This window comes from Nycticebus coucang, chromosome 5, assembly GCF_027406575.1.
Source record: "Nycticebus coucang isolate mNycCou1 chromosome 5, mNycCou1.pri, whole genome shotgun sequence".
Classification (NCBI taxonomy): domain Eukaryota; kingdom Metazoa; phylum Chordata; class Mammalia; order Primates; family Lorisidae; genus Nycticebus; species Nycticebus coucang.
In genome coordinates this window covers 52,491,902-52,516,756 of record NC_069784.1, presented here as the reverse complement: position 1 = coordinate 52,516,756, position 24,855 = coordinate 52,491,902, and the positions used below count along the sequence as shown (strand labels likewise).

The 24,855-nt window shown below is 40.4% G+C and overlaps 2 protein-coding genes across 2 annotated transcripts in view; one reads left to right on the top strand and one right to left on the bottom strand.

Annotated features, from left to right (window-relative positions):
- RNF115 (ring finger protein 115) overlaps window positions 1–24,855 on the top strand; it is a 78,493-nt gene that overhangs the window by 52,215 nt on the left and 1,423 nt on the right. The window contains exons 5-7 of the mRNA XM_053592172.1: window positions 20,301–20,372; window positions 21,543–21,615; window positions 22,690–22,783. Of these exons, the coding sequence (XP_053448147.1) occupies window positions 20,301–20,372; window positions 21,543–21,615; window positions 22,690–22,783 (239 nt within the window). The remainder of the gene's footprint in view (window positions 1–20,300; window positions 20,373–21,542; window positions 21,616–22,689; window positions 22,784–24,855) is intronic.
- CD160 (CD160 molecule) overlaps window positions 20,420–24,855 on the bottom strand; it is a 42,694-nt gene continuing 38,258 nt past the window's right edge. The window contains exon 3 of the mRNA XM_053592171.1: window positions 20,420–21,030. Coding sequence (XP_053448146.1) covers window positions 21,011–21,030 — 20 coding nt within the window. The 3' untranslated portion in view covers window positions 20,420–21,010. The remainder of the gene's footprint in view (window positions 21,031–24,855) is intronic.

The following is a 24,855-nucleotide window of genomic DNA, read 5'->3' as shown; positions in this document are numbered from 1 at the left end:
AAATAATCATTGATAAAATGGCTTTTGCTTTCTATTTTTTCTTTTTAGAGACAGAGTCTCACTTTATCGACCTTGGTAGAGTGCCCGGGCATCACAGCTCATAGTAGCTGGGACTATAGGTTCCCGCTACAACACCTGGCAATTTTTTGTTGCAGGGCCAGGTTCGAACCCACCACCCTCAGTATATGGGGCTGGCACCCTACTCACTGAGCCACAGGTACTGCCGGCTTTTGCTTTCTAAAGTAGACATCTACCTATTTCTCTAATTTTATTCCACACCTGTTCTCTCTTTGCTCTCTCCATTCTGTCCTCACTGGCCTTTTAGTCCCTCCCAACTGCTCTGTTCCCTTCAACCAAGAAGGGCCTTTGCACATTTCACTTTCATCTGTCTAGATTACTGGAATGTTCTGCCTCTAGACTTGCCGTTACCCCCACCCCTTTCTTTCTTAGGTTAACTCAGACCCATCCTGTGCATGTAATGTCAAGTAGCACTTCCTCCAGGTACCTTTTCCTGATACTCTCACGGGGTCCCTGTGTGTGTTTTCACAGAACGCTGTGTGCTTTTTAGCACTAGCCACAGGAGTAGTTTTATTTTGGGGTGGCTATTTAATGTCTTTCTTCCCAACTAGACTGTAAGTTCCAAGAAGGGATGGATATATTCCTCTAGTCTAAAGCCTAACATAATAACCCGGCGTATAGTGAAACATTATCCATAATTTTTTTTTTTTGGTAAAGGCAGAGTCTTACTTTATTGCCCTTGGTAGAGTGCTGTGGCATCACAGCTCACAGCAGTCTCCGACTCCTGTGTTCAGGCGATTCTTTTGCCTTAGCCTCCCAAGTAGCTGGGACTACTGGCGCCCGCCACAATGCCCGGGTATTTTTGTTGTTGTTATTGTTGTTGCAGTTTGGCTGGGGCCAGGTCTGAACCTGCCACCCTCGGGTACATGGGGCCGGCGCCCTGCCCATTAGGCCACAGGCGCCACCCCATTATCCATAATTTTAAAATACATGTATGTTAGTGAATTTGTGCATTTCCTTTTGAATGTAACTTTTATTAGTCTTAATTTTACATTTTGTCACTTAGGCCTTATTAAATTGGATTCTAATTATTGCCAAAGTAACAGGGAAATGGTAGAGGATGAGCATAAGAGTTATTGTTAATTTTCTTACGTTATTGAATATTGTGGGAGAAGTTTTGAGATTCTGGGTTTTCCAGGTTCTCCAAATCCTGAATAAATATCATCTTGTTTGTCTTTGATTTTTCACCTAAGAAATGTGGCAGGCTTTTGAATTAAAATAAGTGTGTAACCATTTAATTTGTTCTAAACCTGTCCTTGTAGATATAAAAATCATTTAATAGAAGTACACCTTCCCTGGAAAACACTGCCCTAACATGTTTATTCTAAGTATACATTTAGAAAGAAAATAGCAATTAAGCATATGTAAAAATATTTAAAAATATTTTTTGCTGTTTATAGGGAAAGTAAAAGATCCAATTTATACACCTGTTTATTGTAATTTTTCTCACAGTTCCATGAAGGCAGGGATAATATCTAATTGAATATTTGCAATATTTGGTTTTCTTCATGTAACAGTGTATCTTGTTGATCTTTCTATGTCATTGTTTAATATATCTGCCAGATTTGTCACATTTAAACACATCAATAGAATTCTATTTTATAAATATAAGTAATTTATACATGTGTAGTCTCCTATTTATAGACAGTGGGTATCTTTGTTTTTGTTTTTTTTTTGAGAGGGTCTCAAGCTATTGAGGGTCTCAAAAGCTATTGCCCTGGGTAGAGTGATGTGGCATCACAGCTCACAGCAACCCCAAACTCTTGGGCTTAAGCAATTCTCTTGCCTCAGCCTCCCAAGTAGCTGGGACTACAGGTACCTGCCACAACGCCTGGCTATTTTTTTTTGTTGCAGTTGTCATTGTTGTTTTAGCTGGCCTGGGCCAGGTTCGAACCCGCCAGCCTCTGTGTATACATGGCCCAGCGCCCTACCCACTGAGCTGCAGGGGCTGCCTGACAGTGGGTACCTTTTAGATTCTTTTTTTTATCCTTATATACTTACTACATTGAACCCTGTTACTTGTTTATGTATCTCTGTGTGTCTGTGAATATGTATCTTTCTATGTTTTCCATTCTTTTCTCTCTCTCTTTTTTTAAATTGATACAGAGCCTCACTTTGTTGCTCTCTGTAGAGTGCTGTAGTGTCTTAGCTCACAGCAACCTCAAACTCTTGGGCTCAAGTGACTCTCTTGCCTCAACCTCCCTAGTAGCTGGGACAACAGATGCCTGCCACAATGCTGGGCTATTTTTTTTGTTTGTTTGTTTAGCAGGCCCAGGCTGGGTTGGAACCCACCAGCCCCAGTGCATGTGGCTGGCACCCTAACCACTGAGTTACGGGCGCCCAGGCCCATCTTTTTCTCTTTGTACTTTAATTTGGATATTTCCTATTGATCCATTTTCAGTTTCATTAATCTTATCTTCTTCCATGTCTAGTCTTCTGCTATCTAATGAATTCTTTATTTCATACATAATTTTTTTGTGACAAAGTCTCACTTTTATCACTCTGGGTAGAGTGTTGTGGCATCATAGCTCACAGCAACCTCAAACTCTCGGGCTCAGTGATTTTTTTGCCTTAGTTTCCTGAGTAGCTGGGATTACAGGAGCCAGCCACAACATCTGGCTATTTTTAGAGATGGGGGTCTCACTCTTGCTCGGCCTGGTCTCCAGCTCCTGAGCTCAAGCAGTCCACCTGTCTTGGCATTCCCAGAATGCTAGGGATTACAGGCATGAGCCACCTCACCTGGCCTTATGTGTAATATTTTTAATTGCCAAAATTTAAGTTTAATTGGTTTATGGATTCAAATGCTTTAGTTAAATTATCCATCTTTTCTTTTCTTTTCTCAGTATGTCCTTAGTAGAGTGCTGCGGTGTTTCAGCTTACAGCAACCTCAAACTCTTGGACTTACGTGATTCTTTTGTCTCAGCCTCCCAAGTAGCTGGGACTACAGGTGCCTGCCACTACTCCTTGTTATTTTTAGAGATGGGGGTCTAACTCTTGCTTAGGCTGGTCTTGAACCGGTGAGTTCAGGCCATCCACCCATTTCAGCCTCCCAGAGTGCTAGGATTACAGGAGTGAGCTACCGCGCCTGGCCTCTCTTCATCTTTTTTATAACAAATTAGTCATAATTAATTTAAAGTCTTTTTTTTGGTAACTCCATTATCTAGAGTACATCAAGATCTATTTTTAATCTTTTTCTTTTGGTTTTTGATTATTTGTCCTATCATTTGGCGTATCTAGTAATTTTTGCTTGAGTATAGGTAATTGGTATACAAAATTCTGTCTCAGGGGTCCTCAAACTACGTCCCACGGGCCACATGAGGTGTTGTGATTGTATTTGTTCCCATTTTGTTTTTTTACAAAATATCTTATTTTATCAAAATAAGATATGTGCAGTGTGCATAGGAATTTGTTCATAGTTTTTTTTTTTTTTTTACTATAGCCTGGCCCTCCAGTGGTCTAAGGGACAGTGAACTGGACCCCTCTTTTAAAAGTTTGAGGACCCCTGTGTCTAAACAGTATTATTTTTTGCTAAATATGTTATGTTCTTTTCTCCTAGACATTCACAGAATAGTAGATGATCATTTTGATTCTGTCAGGGGCTCTACCAAAACAAGAGTTGGTTGCAGCCCTGATAAGGATAGTCAACTAAGGGGTTACCTTGTTACCCTTGGCTTTCAGAGTTTTTTTTTGTTTGTTTGTTATTTTTTTTTTTTTTTGTAGAGACAGAGTCTCATTGTACCACCCTCGGTAGAGTGCCGTGGCGTCACACGGCTCACAGCAACCTCCAGCTCTTAGGCTTACGTGATTCTCTTGCCTCAGCCTCCTGAGCAGCTGGGACTACAGGCGCCCACCACAACACCCGGCTATTTTTTGTTGCAGTTTGGCCGGGGCTGGGTTTGAACCCGCCATCCTCGGCATATGGGGCCGGCGCCCTACTCACTGAGCCATAGGCGCCGCCCGGCTTTCAGAGGTTTTAACTCAGAGCTTGATATATTTTGTGGAACCCTTTCTTCAGTAGGTCCTGAACTGTAATCTTGGTTTCATGAGATTGCTGTAACACTGCTCTTTTTTCCAAAGGCTTCCACTTATGTTTTTTATTTACTGCCCTATTATGTAGTCTAATAGGTTGTGTAAAAATTGTGAAGGGAAAACTGTTCTGTGCTTGTGCCGTGTGCCTCCTGAGTCTTTGCCAAAAGATCCAGATTTGCTGTTTTTCTCACAGTGGCCTTCCACTGAACCTTTACACAGGATTCTCAGGCATCTGCTCTTGTCCAGCACCAACAAATGCATTTGCAGGAAGTGGCTGTTCCTTCAGTGTTATTCATTCCTTCTGTAGAGTCTTAACCCCTTTATTTCTCATTGACTTAGTGTATGTAACGTTTCCTTAGCCTTCAAACAAATTATCTGAATTATCTAAGTATTTAGATTTTCTAAGTTATTCTAGATATGTATATATTTTTTTTGGTTTTTGGCCGGGGCTAGGTTCGAACCTGCCACCTCCAGCATATGGGACTGGCGCCCTACTCCTTGAGCGACAGGTGCCGCCCTGTTATTCTAGATATTAATGCTGGTCTGCTTCCAAGAGTAAATGTAGAAATGTTTCTGTATAATGAGTTTCTTTCTTTTCTTCTTTTTTTTAGAGACAGAGTCTCATTTTGTCGCCCTCAGTAGAGTGCCACAGTGTCACAGCTCACAGCAACCTCCAGCGTTTGGGCTTAGGCGATTCTCTTGCCTCAGCCTCCCAAGTAGCTGGGACTATAGGCACCCGCCACAACGCCTGGCTATTTGTTGCAGTTTGGCTTGGGCCAAACCCACCACCCTCTGTATATGGGTCTGGCACCCTACTCACTGAGCCACAGGCGCCACCCCTGTATAATGAGTTTCTAAGAGAGAAAGTGCTCGGTCAAAGGGCATGACCATTTGAAAATTGATTTTGCTAAATTGCCTTCCTGCTTTACCTATCATTAGTACCACTAACAGTATTTGAGAGTGTACTGTGTATCCTTATCAAACTAGATGTTATCAGCCTTTATCATTGCTAATCTGATAGACAATAACATGGTAGTTACTTTTGTTTATGTCTGATTTTTCACTTTTAGATTAAGCTTATTTTCGTGTAATTATTGGATATTTATATTTCTCTTCTATGAGTCATTTATTAATGCTTTGCCCAGTTTTCCTATTATGAAGTTTTTAAAAATTGTTTAAGGGCTCTCTCTGTGTAATATGGATATTCATCTTTTATAGACATTGCAATATAAATTTCTTTTCATTCTGTCTTTTATCTTATCCTTGGTACCTTTTATTGTATCAATGTTTTTAATTTTTAGGATATCAGATCTTTCAGTCTTCTAGATTTTACATCATGGTATTAAAAGCCTTCCCGATTTAAAAAATTTATTTCTATTTTTTTTCTGGTATTTTTATTTGGTGCTTTTGTGGTTATATTAGTCAAATTCCTTTTGGTTATAAGGAATAGAGATCCAGGAACTGGATATATCCAAATTAAAAAATTTGGAATTGGGGCGGTGCCTGTGGCTTAGTCAGTAAGGCATCGGGGCCCCATATACCGAGGGTGGCGGGTTCAAACCCAGCCCCGGCTGAACTGCAACCAAAAAATAGCTGGGCGTTGTGGCGGGCGCCTGTAGTCCCAGCTACTCGGGAGGCTGAGGCAAGAGAATCGCTTAAGCCCAGGAGTTGGAGGTTGCTGTGAGCTGTGTGATGCCATGGCACTCTACCAAGGGCCATAAAGTGAGACTCTGTCTCTACAAAAAAAAAAAAAAAAATTTGGAATTTATTTGTTCATATAACTGAAATGGTTGTTTCTTATATTAGACCTAACATCTCCCTTGTATAACATTTATCATGTAAGGCCTCTACCTGATGTGAAATTCATTGATAATATAACCTATAAAACATAATTTAAAATATATATGTGTGATATATATTATTCTCCAAATAATATAAAGGAGAAATAAAAGTAACATATAAAAATTTTATGTGCATAAATATGTAAATGGTTAGCCATAGCTATTTGGGAAGATGAATAGAAAATTTAGATGCTTGCTTCCGTGTACAGAATCATTAAGAATGTGATAGGCAGGACATACTGTTTCTTTTTTTTTCATTATTTTATTTTTTATTGTTAAATCATAGCTGTATACATTAGTGCAATCGCCTGTACCCATTCTAAGATGCACCATAGATGTGGCCCCACGCATTACCCTCCCTCCACCAAAACCTCCCCCCTCTCTTCCCCTTCCTTGGCCCTTTCCCCATAGTCTTGTGCTATAGTTGGGTTATAGTCTTCATGTGAAAGGTATAATTTAGCTTCATAGTAGGGCTGAGTACATTGGATACTTTTTCTTCCATTCCTGAGATACTTTGCTAAGAAGAATATGTTCCAGCTCCATCCATGTAAACATGAAAGAGGTAAAGTCTCCATCTTTCTTTAAGGCTGCATAGTATTCCATGGTATACATGTACCACAATTTGCTAGTCCATTCGTGGGTCAATGGGCACTTGGGCTTCTTCCATGACTTAGCAATTGTGAATTGGGCTGCAATAAACATCCTGTTACAGATGTCTTTGTTATATTGTGACTTTTGGTCTTCTGGGTATAAACCTAGTAAAGGAATTATAGGATCGAATGGCAGGTCTATTTTTAGGTCTCTAAGTATTCTCCAAACATCCTTCCAGAAGGAACGTATTAGTGGGCATTCCCACCAGCAGTGTAGAAGTGTGCCCTTTCCTCCACATCCACGCCAACATTTCTGGTTTTGGGATTTTGTTATGTGGGCTACTCTTACTGGGGTTAGGTGATATCTCAAAGTAGTTTTGATTTGCATTTCTCTGATGATTAAGGATGATGAGCTTTTTTTCATGTGTTTGTAGATTGTGCGTCGGTCTTCTTTAGAGAAGTTTCTCTTCAAGTCCCTTGCCCACCCTGAGATGGGGTCACGTGTTCTTTTCTTGTTAATACATTTGAGTTCTCTGTGGATTCTGGTTATTAGACCCTTATCGGAGGTATAACCTGCAAATATTTTCTCCCATTCTGAGGGCTGTCTGCTTGCTTTACTCACTATGTTCTTGGCTGTGCAGAAGCTTTTTAGTTTGATCAGATCCCAGTAGTGTATTTTTGATACTGCTTCAATTGCCTGGGGAGTCCTCCTCATAAAATATTCACCCAGGCCGATTCCTTCAAGAGTTTTCCCTGCACTTTCTTCAAGTATTTTTATAGTTTCATGTCTTAAGTTTACTTGTCTTTTTTTTTTTGTAGAGACAGAGTTTCACTTTATGGCCCTCGGTAGAGTGCCGTTGCCTCACACAGCTCACAGCAACCTCCAATTCCTGGGCTTAAGCGATTCTCTTGCCTCAGCCTCCCAAGTGGCTGGGACTACAGGCACCTGCCACAACGCCTGGCTATTTTTTGGTTGCAGTTTGGCCGGGGCCAGGTTTGAACACGCCACCCTCGGTATACGGGGCCGGCGCCTTACCGACTGAGCCACAGGCGTCACCCTCATGTCTTAAGTTTAAATCTTTTATCCAGTGAGAGTCTATCTTAGTTAATGGTGAAACGTGTGGGTCCAGTTTCAATCTTCTACAGGTTGCCAGCCAGTTCACTCAGCACCATTTGTTAAATAGGGAATCTTTTCCCCACTGAATGTTTTTAATTGGCTTGTCAAAGATCAAATAACGGTAAGTAGCTGGATCCATCTCTTGGTTCTCTATTCTGTTCCAGACATCTACTTCTCTGTTTTTGTGCCAGTACCATGCTGTTTTGATCACTACGGATTATAGTACAGTCTCAGGTCTGGTAGCATGATTCTTCCTGCTTTGTTTTTTATTGCTCAGTAATGTTTTGGCTATTCAAGGTTTTTTTCTGATTCCATATAAAACGAAGTATTATTTTTTCAAGATCTTTAAAGTATGACAAGGGAGCTTCAATAGGAATTGCATTAAAATTATATATTGCTTTGGGCAGTTTGGACATTTTAACAATGTTGATTCTGTCCAGCCATGAGCATGGTATGTTTTTCCATCTGTTAACATCTTCAGCTATTTCTTTTCTTAGAGTTTCATAGTTCTCTTTGTAGAGATCTTTCACGTCCTTTGTTAGGTATACTCCCAAATATTTCATCTTCTTTGGCACTACTGTGAAAGGAATAGAGTCCTTGACTGTTTGTTCGGCTTGGTTGTTGTTGGTATATATAAAGGCTACAGATTTATGGGTGTTGATTTTGTAGCCTGAGACATTGCTATATTCCTTGATCACTTCTAAAAGTTTTGTAGTAGAATCCCTAGTGTTTTCCAGATATACGATCATATCATCTGCGAAGAGTGAGAGTTTGATCTCTTCTGACCCTATGTGGATACCCTTGATTGCCTTTTCTTCCCTAATTGCAAAGGCTAAAACTTCCATTACAATGTTAAAGAGCAATGGAGACAATGGGCAACCTTGTCTGGTTCCTGATCTAAGTGAAAATGATTTCAGTTTAACTCCATTCAATACGATATTGGCTGTGGGTTTGCTGTAGATGGCCTCTATTAGTTTAAGAAATGTCCCTTCTATACCAATTTTCTTAAATGCTCTGATCATGAAGGGATGCTGGATATTATCAAAAGCTTTTTCTGCATCAATTGAAAGAATCATATGGTCTTTATTTTTTAGTTTGTTTATGTGTTGAATTACATTTATAGATTTACGTATATTGAACCAGCCTCCAGACCCTGGGATAAATCCGACTTGGTCATGGTGTATAATTTTTTTGATGTGTTGTTGGATTCTGTTTGTTAGGATCTTATTGAGTATTTTAGCATCTATATTCATTAGTGATATTGGTCCATAATTTTCTTTTCTTTCCCTGGTTTGGGGATCAAGGTGATGTTTGCTTCGTAGAATGTGCTGGGTAATATTCCTTCTTTTTCTATATTTTGGAGGAGGGTTAGTAGTATAGGTACTAGTTCTTCTTTAAATGTTTGGTAGAATTCTGACGTAAAGCCATCTGGTCCTGGGCTTTTCTTTTTAGGGAGATTTTGTATAGTGTATGCTATTTCAGAACTTGATATAGGTCTGTTCAACTTTTCCACTTCATTTTGGCTAAGTCTTGGTAGGTGGCGTGCTTCCAGGTATTGGTCGATTTCTTTCAGATTTTCATATTTGTGAGAGTAGAGTTTCTTGTAGTGTTCGTTAAGGATTTTTTGAATTTCTGAGGGGTCTGTTGTTATTTCATCATGACCATTTCTGATTGATGAAATTAAAGATTTTACTTTTTTTTTCCTGGTTAGGTTGGCCAAAGGTTTATCTATTTTATTGATCTTTTCAAAAAAACAGCTTTTGGATTTATTGATCTATTGTATAATTCTTTTGTTTTCAATTTCATTTAATTCTGCTCTGATTTTGGTTATTTCTTTTCTTCTGCTGCGTTTGGGGTTGAAGTGTTCTTCTTTCTCCAGTTGCTTGAGATTTTCTGTTAAGTTATTGACTTCCTCTCTTTCCGTTTTCTTGAGGAAGGCTTGCAGTGCTATAAATTTCCCTCTTAGAACTGCCTTTGCAGTATCCCAGAGGTTCTGGTAATTCGTGTCTTGATTGTTTTGTTCCAAAAATATGGTGATTTCCTTCTTAATCTTGTCTATAACCCATCTATCCTTCAGCATAAGGTTGTTTAGCTTCCATGTTTTTGTATGGGTATGCAGGTTCCTGTTGTTATTGAGTTCAACTTTTATTCCATGATGGTCTGAGAAGATGCAAGGAATAATTTCTTTTTTTTAAAATTTGCTGAGGTTAGATTTGTGGCCTAGGATGTGGTCGATTTTGGAGTATATTCCGTGGGCTGATGAGAAGAATGTGTATTCAGTTTTTTGGGGATGAAATGTTCTGTAGATGTCTGTTAAGTCCAGATGTTGAATGGTTGAGTTTAAATCTAAAATTTCTTTGCTTAGCTTCTTTTTGGAGGATCTATCCAGGACTGCTAAAGGGGTGTTAAAATCTCCAACTACTATGGAAGTGGAGGAAATCGAGTTGCTCATGTCTGTTAGAGTTTCTCTTATAAATTGAGGTGCGTTGTGGTTGGGTGCATAAATATTAATAATTGAGATCCTAATTGAGTATTATCTTTAACAAATATGAAGTGTCCATCCGTATCCTAAATTATTTTGGTTGGTTTAAAGCCTACTGCGTCTGCGAACAGGATTGCAACGCCTGCTTTTTTCTGCTCTCCGTTTGCCTGAAATATAGATGACCATCCCTTCACCTTGAGTCTATATCTGTCTTTTAATGTAAGATGCGATCCTTGGATGCAGCAGATATCTGGCTTGAGTTTTTGCATCCAGTCCGCCAACCTATGCCTCTTTAGAGGACAATTTAAACCATTCACAGTAATTGAGAGTATTGATAAGCCTTTCGAGAGACTGGTGGACATTTTTAATCCTTTTGCGACTGTGGAAGTTGGAATCTGATCAAAAATTTTTGGGGTGGGTTTACTTTTGTGGTGGAGAATTACACTGGTCTTTATGGAGAATAGGTCTAAGACTGTCCTGGAGAGCTGGTTTAGTTGTGGCAAATTTCTTCAACATGTGAATGTCATTGAAGTATTTAATTTCTCCGTCATAAGTGAAGCTCAGTTTAGCTGGGTACAGGATCCTGGGTTGAAAGTTATTTTGTTTTAGGAGATTAAAAGTCAATGACCATCCTCTTCTAGCTTGAAAGGTTTCAGCAGGGAGATCTGCAGTTTTTCTGATATTCTTCCCCTTGTAGGTTGTAGGTAAAGGTTTTCTTTCGTCTGGCAGCTTTCAGAATTTTCTCCTTCATATTAACTTTAGTGAAATTGATTATGGTGTGTCTGGGGGATGTCTTATTCGGGTTGAGTCGTGCTGGAGTTCTGAAACTGTCTGCTATCTGAATTTCAGAATCTCTTGGCATGTCTGGAAAGTTCTCCTTCATAATCTCATGGAGAAAAGACTCTGTGCCTTGTGAAGCCACTTCGTCACTTTCGGGGATCCCTATAAGACGAATATTGGTTTTCTTCAAATTATCCGAGAGCTCTCTGAAACAGTGGTTTGTTTTTGCTCTCCATTTCTCTTCTTCTTTCAGGGTTTGGGAGTGTTCAAAAGCTTTGTCTTCAATGTCAGAAATCCTTTCTTCTGCTTGCTCCATTCTGTTACTGAGGGATTCTACTGTGTTTCTCAGATCTTTGAGGGATGCAACTTCTTGTCTCAATGTGTTGAAATCTTTGGTCATTTGGTCTTTGAATCCGTTGAATTCTTGAGATAACTTTTGGAATTCTAATTCGATCTTATTTGCTATCCAGATCCTGAATTCAATTTCTGACATCTCAGCTATTTGTTTGTGCATGGGGTCTTGTGCTGTTTCTGCCCCATTGATCCTTGGGGGAGTTGATCTACTCTGATTATTCATATTGCCAGAGTTTTTCTGTTGATTTCGCCTCATGATTGTTTTTCACCGTTGCCTCTGGCTGTCCTCAGAGTTGGGGAGGTGTCTCTCCAAGATTAGACCCCAGCGGGATCACTCTTTTGTTGCTGGATCTTTGTAGGGAGTGACCCTGTGTAGTTCCTCTGGGGCTGCTCTAGCTAGGGAGTTCTGGTTGTGGAAGCACCTCTGGTTTGTGACACACCTGGATCCAGCAACAGGGCTGGGGGTGGTGCACACGTTTCTGGAAGTGCCAGGCGCCCGGTGACTTTGGCACAGAGAGCCCAAGGCTCCAGCAGTCTCTGGCCAGGAGAAGAGCTCTGCGCATAGGCAGGGAGGGCTCCAAAGGGCATGCAGCTACCAGAGTCCCTGTCCAGATAAACGTGCTAGTGTGGATGCTGGGAGGACACAGGAGGGAGGACGCAGGGTTACGTTGCTCCCGCAGTTCCTGGTCAGGGAATGTGGAGGCCCGGTGGGTGCAGGTCACTGGTCGGGAGTCGCTGCACAGCTCTTATGGAGGTCTGGGCGGCACCAAGCCCAGGAGTTTGAGGTTGCTATGAGCTGTGACGTCATGGCACTCTACCCAGGGCAACAGCCCAAGGCTCCAGTGTGCCAAAACGTCTCACTCTGCCCCTAAGGATTAAGGCTGTAAGGCGGCTCAGTCCCCGCCTTTAGGCTGCTCAGTCAGTAGGTTACTTTGACCCGCCCCATCCTTGCTCTGAGACCCTGAGGGCAGAGCTTGCCCGGGCAGTTCTTTCACAATGGTTTCCTGTGCCCAGCTCAGTGGCTCAGTCTGGGGCCCCAGATAATGCCCAAAGTTCTCCACACTCCTGCTCAAGCTCTCCCCAAGGCAGTTCAACTGAGTGCCAAGTCCAAGAACACCGAAACAGTTCACAGGTTTGCAGTCTCACTGCTGCTTGTACTTACGGTTGCCGGTGTGCTTAGGTCAATCGAACACATGCAACCACTTGCCAGTTTTCCACTGTTTTTGTCCTCCTCTTGGGGTCCAGAAGTCCTTTGCTGGCTCCCTGTATCCTCAAAGGGATGATTATAGGCAGATCCCACCGGCCAGAGATGCCTGGAATCTTGTCTCCCCAGACTCGCTGTTCCCAGTTGCAGGGAAGCTGTTACTTGGCCGCCATCTTTAATTTCCTCGATCAACATACTGTTTCAATTTGGTTTATTTTGGCTGTTAGGCTGCCAGTGTCTTTAGTACCAACTCCCTTACCGCTCCTCCCCCCTTGACTTAAAAAAGATCCAGAATAAGCTGGGTGTTGTGGCAGTAGTCTCAGCTACTCCAGAGGCTGAGGCAAGAGAATCGCCGAGGCCCAAGGAACTGGAGGTTGCTGTGAGCTGTGTGACGCCATGGCACTCTACTAAGGGTGATAAAGTGAGACTCTGTCTCTACCAAAAAAAAAAAAAAAAAAAAAACAATTTCTATTTGTTAGCATAATTTCAACCTTTGATTTTCTCAGATATTAAGGAAATCAAAACCAGAGCAGTGCCTGTGGCTCAAAAGGAGTATGTCGCTGGCCCCATATGCCGAAGGTGGTGGGTTCAAACCCAGCCCTGGCCAAAAAAACTGCTAAAAGAAAAGAAAAAGAAATCAAAACCAATCAGATGGTGGTTTGGTGTATATAGAATCAAATAAAGGAAATTGCATGGTCTTTAGGAGAAATTCCATTCAGATTGTGAAAAAGTCTAAGAATTATTCATATTTCTCCTCAAAGGATTATTTTTATGAGGGTAAAATTGAGAGGAGAAAGGTCGAAAATAAAAGATTATTCCGAAACGGGAATGAAGGGAAATGAAGTCCAGGTTCTGTATGGGCAGCGTTGGCCTTTATTTCCATCTGGGAGTGGGTGAGATGAGTTCGAGATGGAAGTTAGCACATGGGTTAAGGTGGATGGGAATTTAAATGGTCAGCGGGGTAGGGATTGGCATGTTTACTCTTTCCTATCTGAGACATTCATGTACTCATTTCTTTCTGGGCTGGTCAGTTCTATTTGACTCTGTCAAAAACATTAACATTTGTTAGGGTTTTTTTCTTTCTCTGTGTTAGATCAGTACCAACACATTTTCTAGACAGGGAATAAGATTGACACCCATTAGTTTGTACTTACTACGTTAAAGCCCTTTTTTATTTCAGTGTACTGTACTACTTTGGTTTTTGTTAACCTTTAGTCTGGTGTTTTAGCCTCTGTCTTGGCTATGCAAAGAAAGTTTCTTTGATTTTAGTAGTAAGCTGCTTGTGAATCTCTTTGTAGGGTATTTCACTTCTAAGGTTTCCTGCCTAGAGAATACGTTCTTCTAAGTTAACCCCAGGTTCTGAGACCATACTTTTCTGACCATTGATCTCAGCCCAAATTATGAGAATGGAATTGTTTTGGTGGTTGTTAGCTTTTTTAAAATTTAAAAATGTTAGTTTCTTTATTTTTTTAGTTGACTTTAATGTAGTAGAACTAACTGCAAGATAAAAATGGATTAAAAAGACATTACCCAGAAATATAATATAATGCATGTATGTATATGTATATATATATACACACACACATATGTTATTTACATTTTATATTTGAGATAGAATTGATCATACTATACATGTTTTATAATCTTTTTTATCTTTGTAGATTGTTATAGTTCTTCAATGTGCAGCTGATTGGGGCTCATCTATGAGTCTCTTAATTCTTTCAGCAAGTAGTATGTATTGCTCTGTGCCAGATGCTAGATGTCGGGCATACCATAGTGAACAAATATGACTGCCCTTGTGTAGCTTATGTACTAATGGGGAAAGACAGCCAAAGAAAAGAAAAAGAAAAAGAAACAAAATAGAATGTTAAGCAGTAGTAAGTGCTATGGGGGCAAAAAAAAGACAGGGAAATATGGCGGGGGGCGGGTGTGGTATGAAGGTTCAAAAAGAGCACAGCTGGCAGAAGTCTTACTGAGAAAGCATTTGAACAGATAGAAAGGAAGTGAGGAAATGAGCTAGGAATGTGCCAACGAAGAGAAATGTGGAGCAGAATGTGTGAGGGGAATAGTGAGAGACAGGGTCACAGAGAAGCTGGTGGGAGTGGGAATGGGGAGGTATTCGATCATATAGAGCCTGGTTGGTGATTATAAGGGCTTTTATTCCAGTGGAGAGTTTAGGTCTGATTTAAGTCTTGAAATGGTCACTAATTGCTGTGCTGAAAATACTGTTGAATGTAGGGCTGCAAGGGGTGGAGACAAGGGCACCAGCAGAGAAACTATACATGTGGAAGAGGCTGTTGTATTAACCTAAACAGTGGCTGTCATATTTTATCTGTAAAAAGTTAGTCATTGAGTTTAGTGTGTTTTCAAGGGGAAGAGAATTAAGCTGCACCTCTAAAGAATTAGTGAACATACTTACCACCACAGTTGGTCCGACCACAAATTATACCTCTCCCACGTGCAAAATATACTCACTTCCTCCAAGGATCCACCAAAGGTCTCCTTTTACAGCATCAACTTGAAATTTAGGTAATTATCCTTTAATTAGGCCCAAGTATGGGTATGGCTCCTTGGGTATAGTTCCTTAGGCACAATTTCTTTTCATGTGAAGATATGTGAACTAAAGAGACAAGTTATTTGCCCATCACATATCCAACATATAGTGGTGTGGACAGGCAGTAATTTTGAACAGGCATAGATTCCTGTTCAAAAAGAGGAAAACAACTGGCTTGGTGCCTGTAGCACAGTGGTTCCAGTCACATGCACCGAGGGTGGTGGGTTTGAGCCCACCCTGGGTCAGCTAAACAGCAATGACAACTGCAACAAAAAAATAGCCGGGTGTTCTGACGGGTGCCTGTAGTCCCATCTACTTGGAAGGCTGAGGCAAGAGAATCACTTAAGCCCAAGTGTTTGAGGTTGCTGTGAGCTGTGACGGCACAGCACTCTACTGAGGGCGACATAATGAGACTCTGGCTCAGAAAAAAAAAAAAAGGAAAATGGAAGGCACAATGAAAATGCTGGTTCATAGCAGTTCTGGTAGTTATCTGGAAAAGTTCCTTGATTAGGACTTCTACTCCCACATAGGAGTGCTTCTTTATGGCTCTTGTTTTCTCTTTCTAGGCTCTTGAGTCCACACTGTGAGTCATCTTTTCTTTTTCATGAAAAATAGTTCATATTTGCAGCTGCATAGTTTTCTTTGTCAGCTTCTTCACCAGTAGAAATTTAAAGGCGCAAAGGCCTCTTTTCATTTTGTACTGTCTCTGTACCTCTCAGTTTAGCCTAGTAGTGTTTATTTTAAAAACTTTTGAGTGTTCTGTGAATCTTATTGGGATTCATGCCATTAGACAAAAGTCACACTTGTAAACCTTTTCTGGATAATCTCTTTCTACCTTGAGCTTTTGCTGGGATTACTGAGGGACACCACCTATAGAGGATAGAATTGTATCTCCCCACAAAAGATATGTTCAAGTCCTAATTCCTAGTAAGGCCACTATGAGTGTGACCTTACTTGTAAATAATGTCTTTACAGATATAATCAAGCCATAATAAGACCAAACTGGATCAAGGAGGCCCATAATCCAATGGTTGGTGGTCTTACAAGAAAGCCATGCAGGCCTAGCAAGGTGGCTCACACCTGAAATCCTAACACTCTGGGAGGATGAGATAGGTGGATTGCTTGAGCTCAGGAGTTTGAGACCAGCCTGAGCAAGAGAGAGACCCTGTCTCTACTAAAAATAGAAAAACTAGCCAGGTACGGTGGTGAGTGCCTATGGTCCCAGATACACAGGAGGCTGAGGCAGGAGGATGGATCACTTGGAAAGGAGTTTGAGGTTGCTGTGATCTTGGCTGATTTGATGGCACTCTAGCCTAGGACAACAGAGTGAGATTCTGTCTAAAAAAAAAAGAAAAGGAAAGAAAGCCATGTGAAGACAGAAGCAGAGATCGAGATGATAGGTCTACAAACCAAGGAATGGCAAGAATTGCTGGCAACCAGAAAAACTAGGAGAGAGTCTTGGAACCCTAAGAAGCCTCTAGAAGGAACTGAGCCTACCAATACCTTCCCAAACAGTGAGAGAATAAATTTCTGTTATGTAAAGCTACCCAGTTTGTGATAATTTCCCAGCAGCCCTAGGAAACAAATACAACACCCTTAAGCTTCCTAAACCAATTGTTTAACTTAATCATTCTCTGGCACCATTTTAGACCAGAGGTCTTAACAAAGAATCTCTTTCTCTCTCTCTCTCTTTTTTTTTTTTTTAGAGATAGGGTCTCACTTATGTTTTCCAGGCTAGTCTTGAACTCCTGGGCTCAAGTGATCCTCCTGAGTAGCTGGGACTGCAGCTCTCAACAGAGAATTTGTACAGCCTTACCCTCGGCTTTATCTCAAACCAGTCTTTTGGCAGTACTCTAGGTTAGATATTTGCTGGAAATCCATTTCTTAATTTTAATATCATTTACTATCTGGAGATGCTAGAAATTCTCAGAATTATACAATCCTAATTCCTTTTTGCTTAAATATCTTTCCTTTATTTATTCTTCTGCTTTTGCTTTTAAAATAAGCAACAAGAAGCAGCCAAGTGCGACCTTCAAGACTGGAAATCTCTTTGGATTATCAATTAGTTCATGAGCTACAACTTCTACTTTCCATGTTATGGCAGGCAACAAATTTTGCCAGCACATGCATGACAAAATCCCTTTGCCTGCAGTTTCCAATTAGATTTTTTTCAACATGTCCTTATGCTCTCACCTTGAACTTCCTCAAAGGCCACAGTGCTTCTGCTGTTTCCTCAAGACTCTTCAAACTTTCACTGATGCTCTCCTCAAAGTCCTGCTAACAGTTTCTGTCCACTGCTAGGTTCCAAAGATACACCCATATTTTAGGTTTTTATTATGGCAGCAGCCACTTCCAGTTACCCAAATCTGAATTAGTTATCTATTGCTGTATAACAAATTATCGCAGAGTTTAGAAGCTTAAAACAAATATTTATTATCTCACAGGTTCAGTGAGGAATAGCTTAGCTGAGTGGCTGTGGCCCAGGGTCTCATGAGCTAAGGTATAGTCATGTACAGGATTGATTCGGGCTTACATGTATTCTGGTAAGTTTGTTCTAGCTGTTGTGGGAGGATTAAAATTCCTCATCATGTGGATCTTTCTATAGGACTGCTGTGGCACTCTCCCAGAGCAGAGCCAAGAGAGGTGCAAGGAGGAAGCTTTTTTTTTGCCTTTTTTGACCTTAACTCAGAAGTCACAGATTATCAGTTCTGCCATATTCTGTTAAGAAGTGAATCACGAAATTGAGACCACACTTAGGGGAGGATATCAAATATTTTTTGAATGTTTTAAAATGAAAATGAGGGATTCTAAGAAAGATGAACACATAGAAACAGAGCAGAGGGTAGAATGGAGATTGCATGTCAAAGGATACAAAATTTCAGTTAGGAGGAATAAGTTCAAGATATGGGTTGTACAACATGATGACTATAATTAATAACAATGTATTGTATACTTGAAAATTGCTGAAAGAGTAGACTTAAAGTGTTTTCACTACAAATAAATATATGAGGTTTATGTGTATATTGATCAGCTTGATGTAGTCATTTCGTAATGTATACATATTTAAAAACATCATGTTGTATACCAAAATATTTTGCTAATTAAAAAAATAAAAAAACACAAGAGCAAGCAAAGAAATGGGTAATACATGTGGTGTAGTTACCTATTTTTTAAAAGTTCAGATTATTATGGGCGTACATACTACTGGGTTACATAGTTTGCTTTTGTAAGATTAAAGTCCATGTTAGAGTTGTGTCCTTCACCTAGGAGGGAGATACCCTTGCAGTGTACCTGTGGGGTGGGAATTTACCCAGTTCTTTCTCCCTCTCCTCCCCCACTTGAATTTAATTGAGTTTTTCTCTTTTGTGAACATGTAGTTGTTAGTCTGCTGGTTCTAATTTACTACCGAGTACATGTGATGCTTGTTTTTTCATTCTGGTGATACTTTGCTTAGGAAATATTTCCAAATCATCTAGGTCAATGGTTCTCAACCTGTGGGTCATGACCCCTTTGGACTGTATTAAAGGTTCACGGCATTAGGAAGGTTGAGAACCACTGATCTTAGTTGTTATAAATGATAGGAAGTCTCCATCTTTTTTATGGCTGAATAGTATTCCTTGGTGTACGTAATTCATTCATGTGTTGAAGGGCACCTGGGTTGTCTCTGTCTCTTTTCAGCTGTGACTTGACCTGCTGTAAACATTTGAGTGAAAAGTGTCCTTATGGTAAAATGTCTTTTTTTCTTTTGGGTAAGATACCTAGTAATGGGATTACAGTATCCAGTGGTAGGTCTGTTTTTAGTTCTTTCAGGAATCTCCATGCTTCTTTCCACAGAAGCTGCACTAGTTTCCAGTCCCACTAACAGGGCATGAGTGTTCCCTTCTCTACACGCCCACATCAGCATTTGTTGCTTTGGTGCCTTGTGATGCAAGCTGTTCTCATGGGAGTTAGATGATATCTCAGAGTGGTTTTGATATGCATTTCTTTGATGGTTAGGGACAATGAGCATTTTCTCATGTGTTTGTTGGCTATTAGTCTATCCTCATAAACAAAGTTTCTGTTCATGTCTCTTGCCCAGTTTTTAATGGTTTTTTTTTTTTTTTGACCTTTGCTTGTTGATTTGCTTCAGTACTTTATAGATTGTGGTTGTTAGTCCTTTGTTGGATATGTATCACAAATATCTTCTCACATTCTGTAGTTTGTCTCTACTTTCTTGATTGTGTCTTCAGCTGTGTAGAAGCTTTTAAATTTGATTGGTCCCATTTATTTATTTTCATTGTTGCTGTGGTTTTTCTTTTCATATTGGCTACTACCATTGTTATAAGTAAGGTGGGACCCAGGGGGTTAAAAGTGCATATTGTTCATAACACAGGATATCTAAAGGAATGATTTCTTCATTTTTTTTCTTTTGCTGAGACATTACCCCATTATCTCTCTGGTTAGCAAAGACCAACTCGTAACCAAAGAGATAATGGGGTAGTCAGATTGACAGGTGCCAGGCACATGTGTGGGGTTGTGTTTGTGTTATAATCATCTGAAATACCCTTAAAACAGGATTATTCTTAAACTTAAAAAAGGGGGACCCTTTAATGATACCGTATACAAAAACTCAACGTATAAAACATATAAAAATAGAATTACCCTTGTTAAAGGGAGGAGGGCCCCAAATCCCACTGGCTCAGCCTCTCTTTCAACCCTTCCTCATGTTGGTGCTAGATATCCAAGTCTCTTTTTAGCCTAATTTATAAGAATTTATTTATTTTTTATTTATTTATTTTTTTTTTGTAGAGACAGAGTCTCACATACCGCCCTCAGGTAGAATGCCGTGGCATCACACAGCTCACAGCAACCTCTAACTCTTGGGCTTACGCGATTCTCTTGCCTCAGCCTCCCGAGCAGCTGGGACTACAGGCGCCTGCCACAACACCCGGCTATTTTTTTTGTTGTTGTTGCAATTTGGCCGGGGCTGGGTTTGAACCCACCACCCTCGGCATATGGGGCCGGCGCCCTACTCACTGAGCCACAGGCGCCACCCAGAATTTATTAATCTATAAGATAAGCCGAGCTCAGGAAGGTAGCCATAACATTAATAGTATGTTAACATACCACCAGGTGGCAGGCTGATTTCTAGTGCTTTCTCTCATATAGTAGGATGGCTTTTGTGGAAAGCCATTTTGGTTTGGGGAAGTAGATGGTGATTAGTCAACCATGAATATATGTAGAGTACTGTCATTCATCTATTGTCTTATCTAATTTTTTCTCTTCTGACAGAATAATCCAACAGATCTTTGCAGGATTCTTTGCAAATTCTGCGATTCCTGGATCCCCACACCCCTTTTCTTGGTAAGTAACTAATTGCTGTCTTGCTTACTCTGTTGGAGTGGCATCATTTTATGTGCTAGTTTCTGTACTATAGAGAGAAAGAAAAAGAGCCACATCGGTGAGTATGTAGATGTTCCTGGATGGCTGTTAGACTGCCTTTATCTGCTGAGCCCAAATTTAATTTAATCAGAACTTACTTTTTATTGTTCAGACTCAGGAGGACCATCCTGGTCCCCCAGGGTGTTTGGGTGCTGGAAATGTCTGATTATATTAATATCCAGGCCTGAGAGTTGTGTTGAGGTGAGGAATGAGATGGTGCCTGCCAGGATTAAGATCGGATTTGCGAGTTTCCCCTATAGACTGTACAGGAAGATTTCATTCCTTAAGAATTTCTGAAAAAATAACACTTAACTTTCTTTTTCCAAAGTAAGAAGGTTTGTCAGAAGAAACAAAAGACTATCATTGAGTATTAGAATGACACTTACATCTGGTGGGGGTAAAAGATAGAATTTCTTCTTGTCTGGATAATTATTTGCCATTTCTAACTGTCCCAGAAGGCTTCTTTGCTCAGAGGTGCCTCAGTCTTTCCATATAATTACACTGTTTTCTAGCCCTTGGTTCCCTTAGTCATGTTTTAGCCAAAGAGTGGACCTCTGTCATCAGGGTAGTACTCCAGCAGCTAAAAAAAAAAAAAAGAGGTGCTGTAAGTCCCTTTTGTAATTGCTTTATGTTGTGATTCAGAGACTGCTATGGCTGCTTCTCTGAAGTCTCCTTGTTGTCCAGATGGTTCATTAGAATAGGGCAAGTCTGCTATAGATTTTGACCAGTCATGAAGGGAAAATTCTCCTTAGAAAACAGGTCCATCTATGTTTAAGTGGGTACAGAAAAAACAAACTTTTTTTAACCAACGGGCAGTGAGTCACTTTTTTTACTCTGGTGTGTCATGTGGTATTTCAAGTATAGTTCCACATTTTATATTCTAGTTAAGTAAAATTCCTAGAGAATGAGAGATTATCTCTGGATAATCTATTTAATCTTGAAAATAAAGAGAATTTTTCTGCCTCTTCATTGTATAAGACTAGTAACATTTTAGCTCTGAGAGAGAACAGGATCCTTCTGCCAGTTTTTTTCTATGTTATAAGGCAGAGCCTGGTCACTCCAGCTAATGCTTCTGTCTCATCTCCTATATAGGAGCGGGATGCTGCACTCCAACCCTGGGGACTATGCCTGGGGTCAGACAGGGCTTGATGCCATTGTAACCCAGGTGAGGAGCTGCCTTCTGAGGGTGTCTGTTCAGTATGTTCTGTGGTTCCACAGGCTTCCTGCTTTCCTTCTGCTACTTTCTGAAGTGGGGGTCACTCTGCTTTCTCCAATATTTTGAGCTTTGGGTTTCCATTTTACAAGGGGGTAAATGGTTTATGGGTTTAGCTTAGCATTCATGTACTTCCTAGGTCCATGGGGATTTCTAGAAGATAGTTTCATCTCCACAGGAAGAAAAGGCTTCTTCTGTAAAAAACAGTATATTGGCCTCTCTTGTTCTGTCCTATGAGGATACTGTTCACAAGTACTTCACAAAAGAAAGGAGAGTCTCCTCATATGTTGAAGCAGGGATTTCTGCTAGATGGAGCAAAGTAGGGGAAGGAAGCAGAGAAAAAGGTATTCCCATGCCATGTATAATTGCTCCTATTTGTTTATGTTCATTTTAATTTGATTGGTTTTTTATTTCCCTTGTGGATTACTGAGACTAGAAAGCATGCCATTTATATCCACATCTTCTTAGATAGGCAGTAATATACCTATTTCTTAGCTTACTTTATGCTACTTTCATACTCTCACCCTTTCTTCCTTCTAGTAGAATAAAGTTTTTAGACTGGCTATATTACTTTTTTTTTTTTTTTTTTGTAGAGACAGAGTCTCACTGTACCGCCCTCGGGTAGAGTGCCGTGGCGTCACACGGCTCACAGCAACCTCTAACTCTTGGGCTTACGCGATTCTCTTGCCTCAGCCTCCCGAGCAGCTGGGAGGCTATATTACTTTTTATTAAGCTGTAGTTTTATTCGGACATCACAACACCGTTGCTGCCCCTGAAATTAATTATGACTAAGGGTGGGCATTTCAGTCTTGGGTCTATCTATAGGCTTATACTTATGTTACTCTGAAGTTGTGTGGCAATGATTAGTGTTCTGGCAGCAGGGAAAGGGAAATCCAAGCCTCTCGGCCTTACAGAAGTCAAAGGAACTAACATTTCTAATATCTGCTCTGTTTGTTCTCAGCTGGAGAATCTCTGGGGAGATTGAGATGTCTGCCACTTCTTCTTTTCCTTTTTCTTTTTTGGTAGCTTTTAGGACAACTGGAAAACACAGGGCCTCCTCCAGCTGACAAGGAAAAGATTACATCTCTTCCAACAGTGACAGTAACTCAGGAACAAGTTGGTAGGTTCATTTTTATGCTTATTCTGTCATTTTCTAATCTATGTTAAAAATCCCAGTACCTTCCTACATTAAGGATCTATAGGTGAAGCTATAGCTCCCTGAGATGCCTACCTGGGTGCCAGATCTAGAAGGTACCATTCCTTAGGTTACTTTTTCACTACATTAGTCAACAGGTATTTCCCAAGCAATTACTATGTTCCATTGGAAATAGAGTGGTGTAAAGATATATGATTTGATTATAGTAAGTTGAAGAACTTGCTAGTGGTAGCAAAACTTATCAACTGGTTAAAAAAGTGGTAAAATAGTTTTGGACAGATGATATTGACTTTGGGGAAGGGGAAGAGAAAGAATGAGGGACTATTTACTTTGTCTCAACTACAGTTAGATACATTAGACAGAGATATTATTTTATTTATAGGCACTAAAGGGATTTAGTGATTAGAGAGAATATTTTGGACTGGAAGTTTCTTTCCCCATAAATTCAGGTTTAGAGTCAGAGGTGATTTTGAAGACAAGATGGGCCATCTTAGGTCATTCTATTTAAGAAAAATTGTGTGTGCCAATATAAGAGTATCAAGATGGACACGGTATCTGAGTCAGGCGTTGTAAGGACAGTGACCTTACTAAATTTGAAGTAGAATGTAGTGGGAAGCATGACTGGAGAGGAAGGGCGATGCCTTGTTACAGAGGACCTTGAAACTGCAAGAGAAGTTAGGGTTGAATATTTTAGATAATAGGTAAGTTTTTTATGTTACCAAATAGAGGAATGAGGGAACTTAAGGGGTCTTTAGAAGATTAGCCTGGAGGTAGTATGTCAAATAGTTTGGAAGGAGGGAGAGCAGAAACGTATTTAAGAGGCTATTGCAGTAGTCCAGGTAGGTTCAGATGATGGTAACAATGCTAACAGAAAGAAAAAGGTAGATAATAAGATGAAGGAGAGGAAAGGGTCAAAGATGATTCTAAGATTATTCAGTTTTTTATGTTGCAGGTAGTGCTGATATCTTCAGGGATGAGGGAATAGTGAGTGGGCCCTGGTTTGAGTAAAGAAATGATGTGATATTTTTAATTTGTTAATTTTGAGGCATTCAGCTGAGAATCCAAGTGAAAAGGAAATGGGGATTACTATGAAGCTGGCTTTAGGGAAAATTAGCTGTTAGCAAAGCGTAGGATATATTTAGAGGGTTAAAGGCCTGGAATTAGGGAGACTACCTGGGAGGCTGTTGTAGACAAGGAATGAGAAGTAAAATTTAGAATTCGGGTAAAGGTGGTATGAGTGGAGAGGAAGGAGTGAATCTATTAAGTGGTGGTGCTGTTCCAAATACATGGAGCATATGCCAGTGTCCTTGCTGCTTGGAATTCCCAGTGTGGTTTTTAATTATTTTTTCTTAGAGAAGAGGGCTTTCCTATCTTTTGAGTTAGTATGGCTCCCCCCCACCCTCTTTTCCAGACAGAGTCTCACTCCAGTTGCTCAGGCTAGAGTTCCATGGCATCAGCCCAGCTCATAGCAACCCCAAACTCCTGGGTTCAGGTGATGCTCCTGCCTCAGCCTCCTGAGTAGCTGGGACTATAGGCACCCACCACAAAACCAACTACTTTTTCTATTTTTAATAGAGACAGGAGTCTCACTTTGCTTAGGCTGGTCTTGAACTTTTAAGCTTAAGTGATCCTCCCACTTTGGCCTCCCAGAGTGCTAGGATTATACGTGTGAGCCACTGTGCCTGGCTTCTGGTACAGCTTTTAATTAATAACTTGTATAGAGGACTTTGCGGCAGCCATGCTGAAAAGAGCAGGATAAACGTGGCTTGAAACATGGAATGGGAACTGCTGAGATGAGTCTCTTGATTGTGGTGGACAGGTTACCTTTGTTTCCTAAGTGGAAACTGACTACCAGAAGGCTGTCACACATTTGGGAAGTTGTTTTTCTTATTTTGCTAACAGATAATCTAAGCCCCAGTTTATTTCTTCCAACTCTTTACATTGAAAAGTAGGCCTTATTGTTTCTATCTAGGCCTCATTGGAATAGGCCCCATTCATCATTCCTCCTTTTCACATTCTTGCCTACTACCACTTTT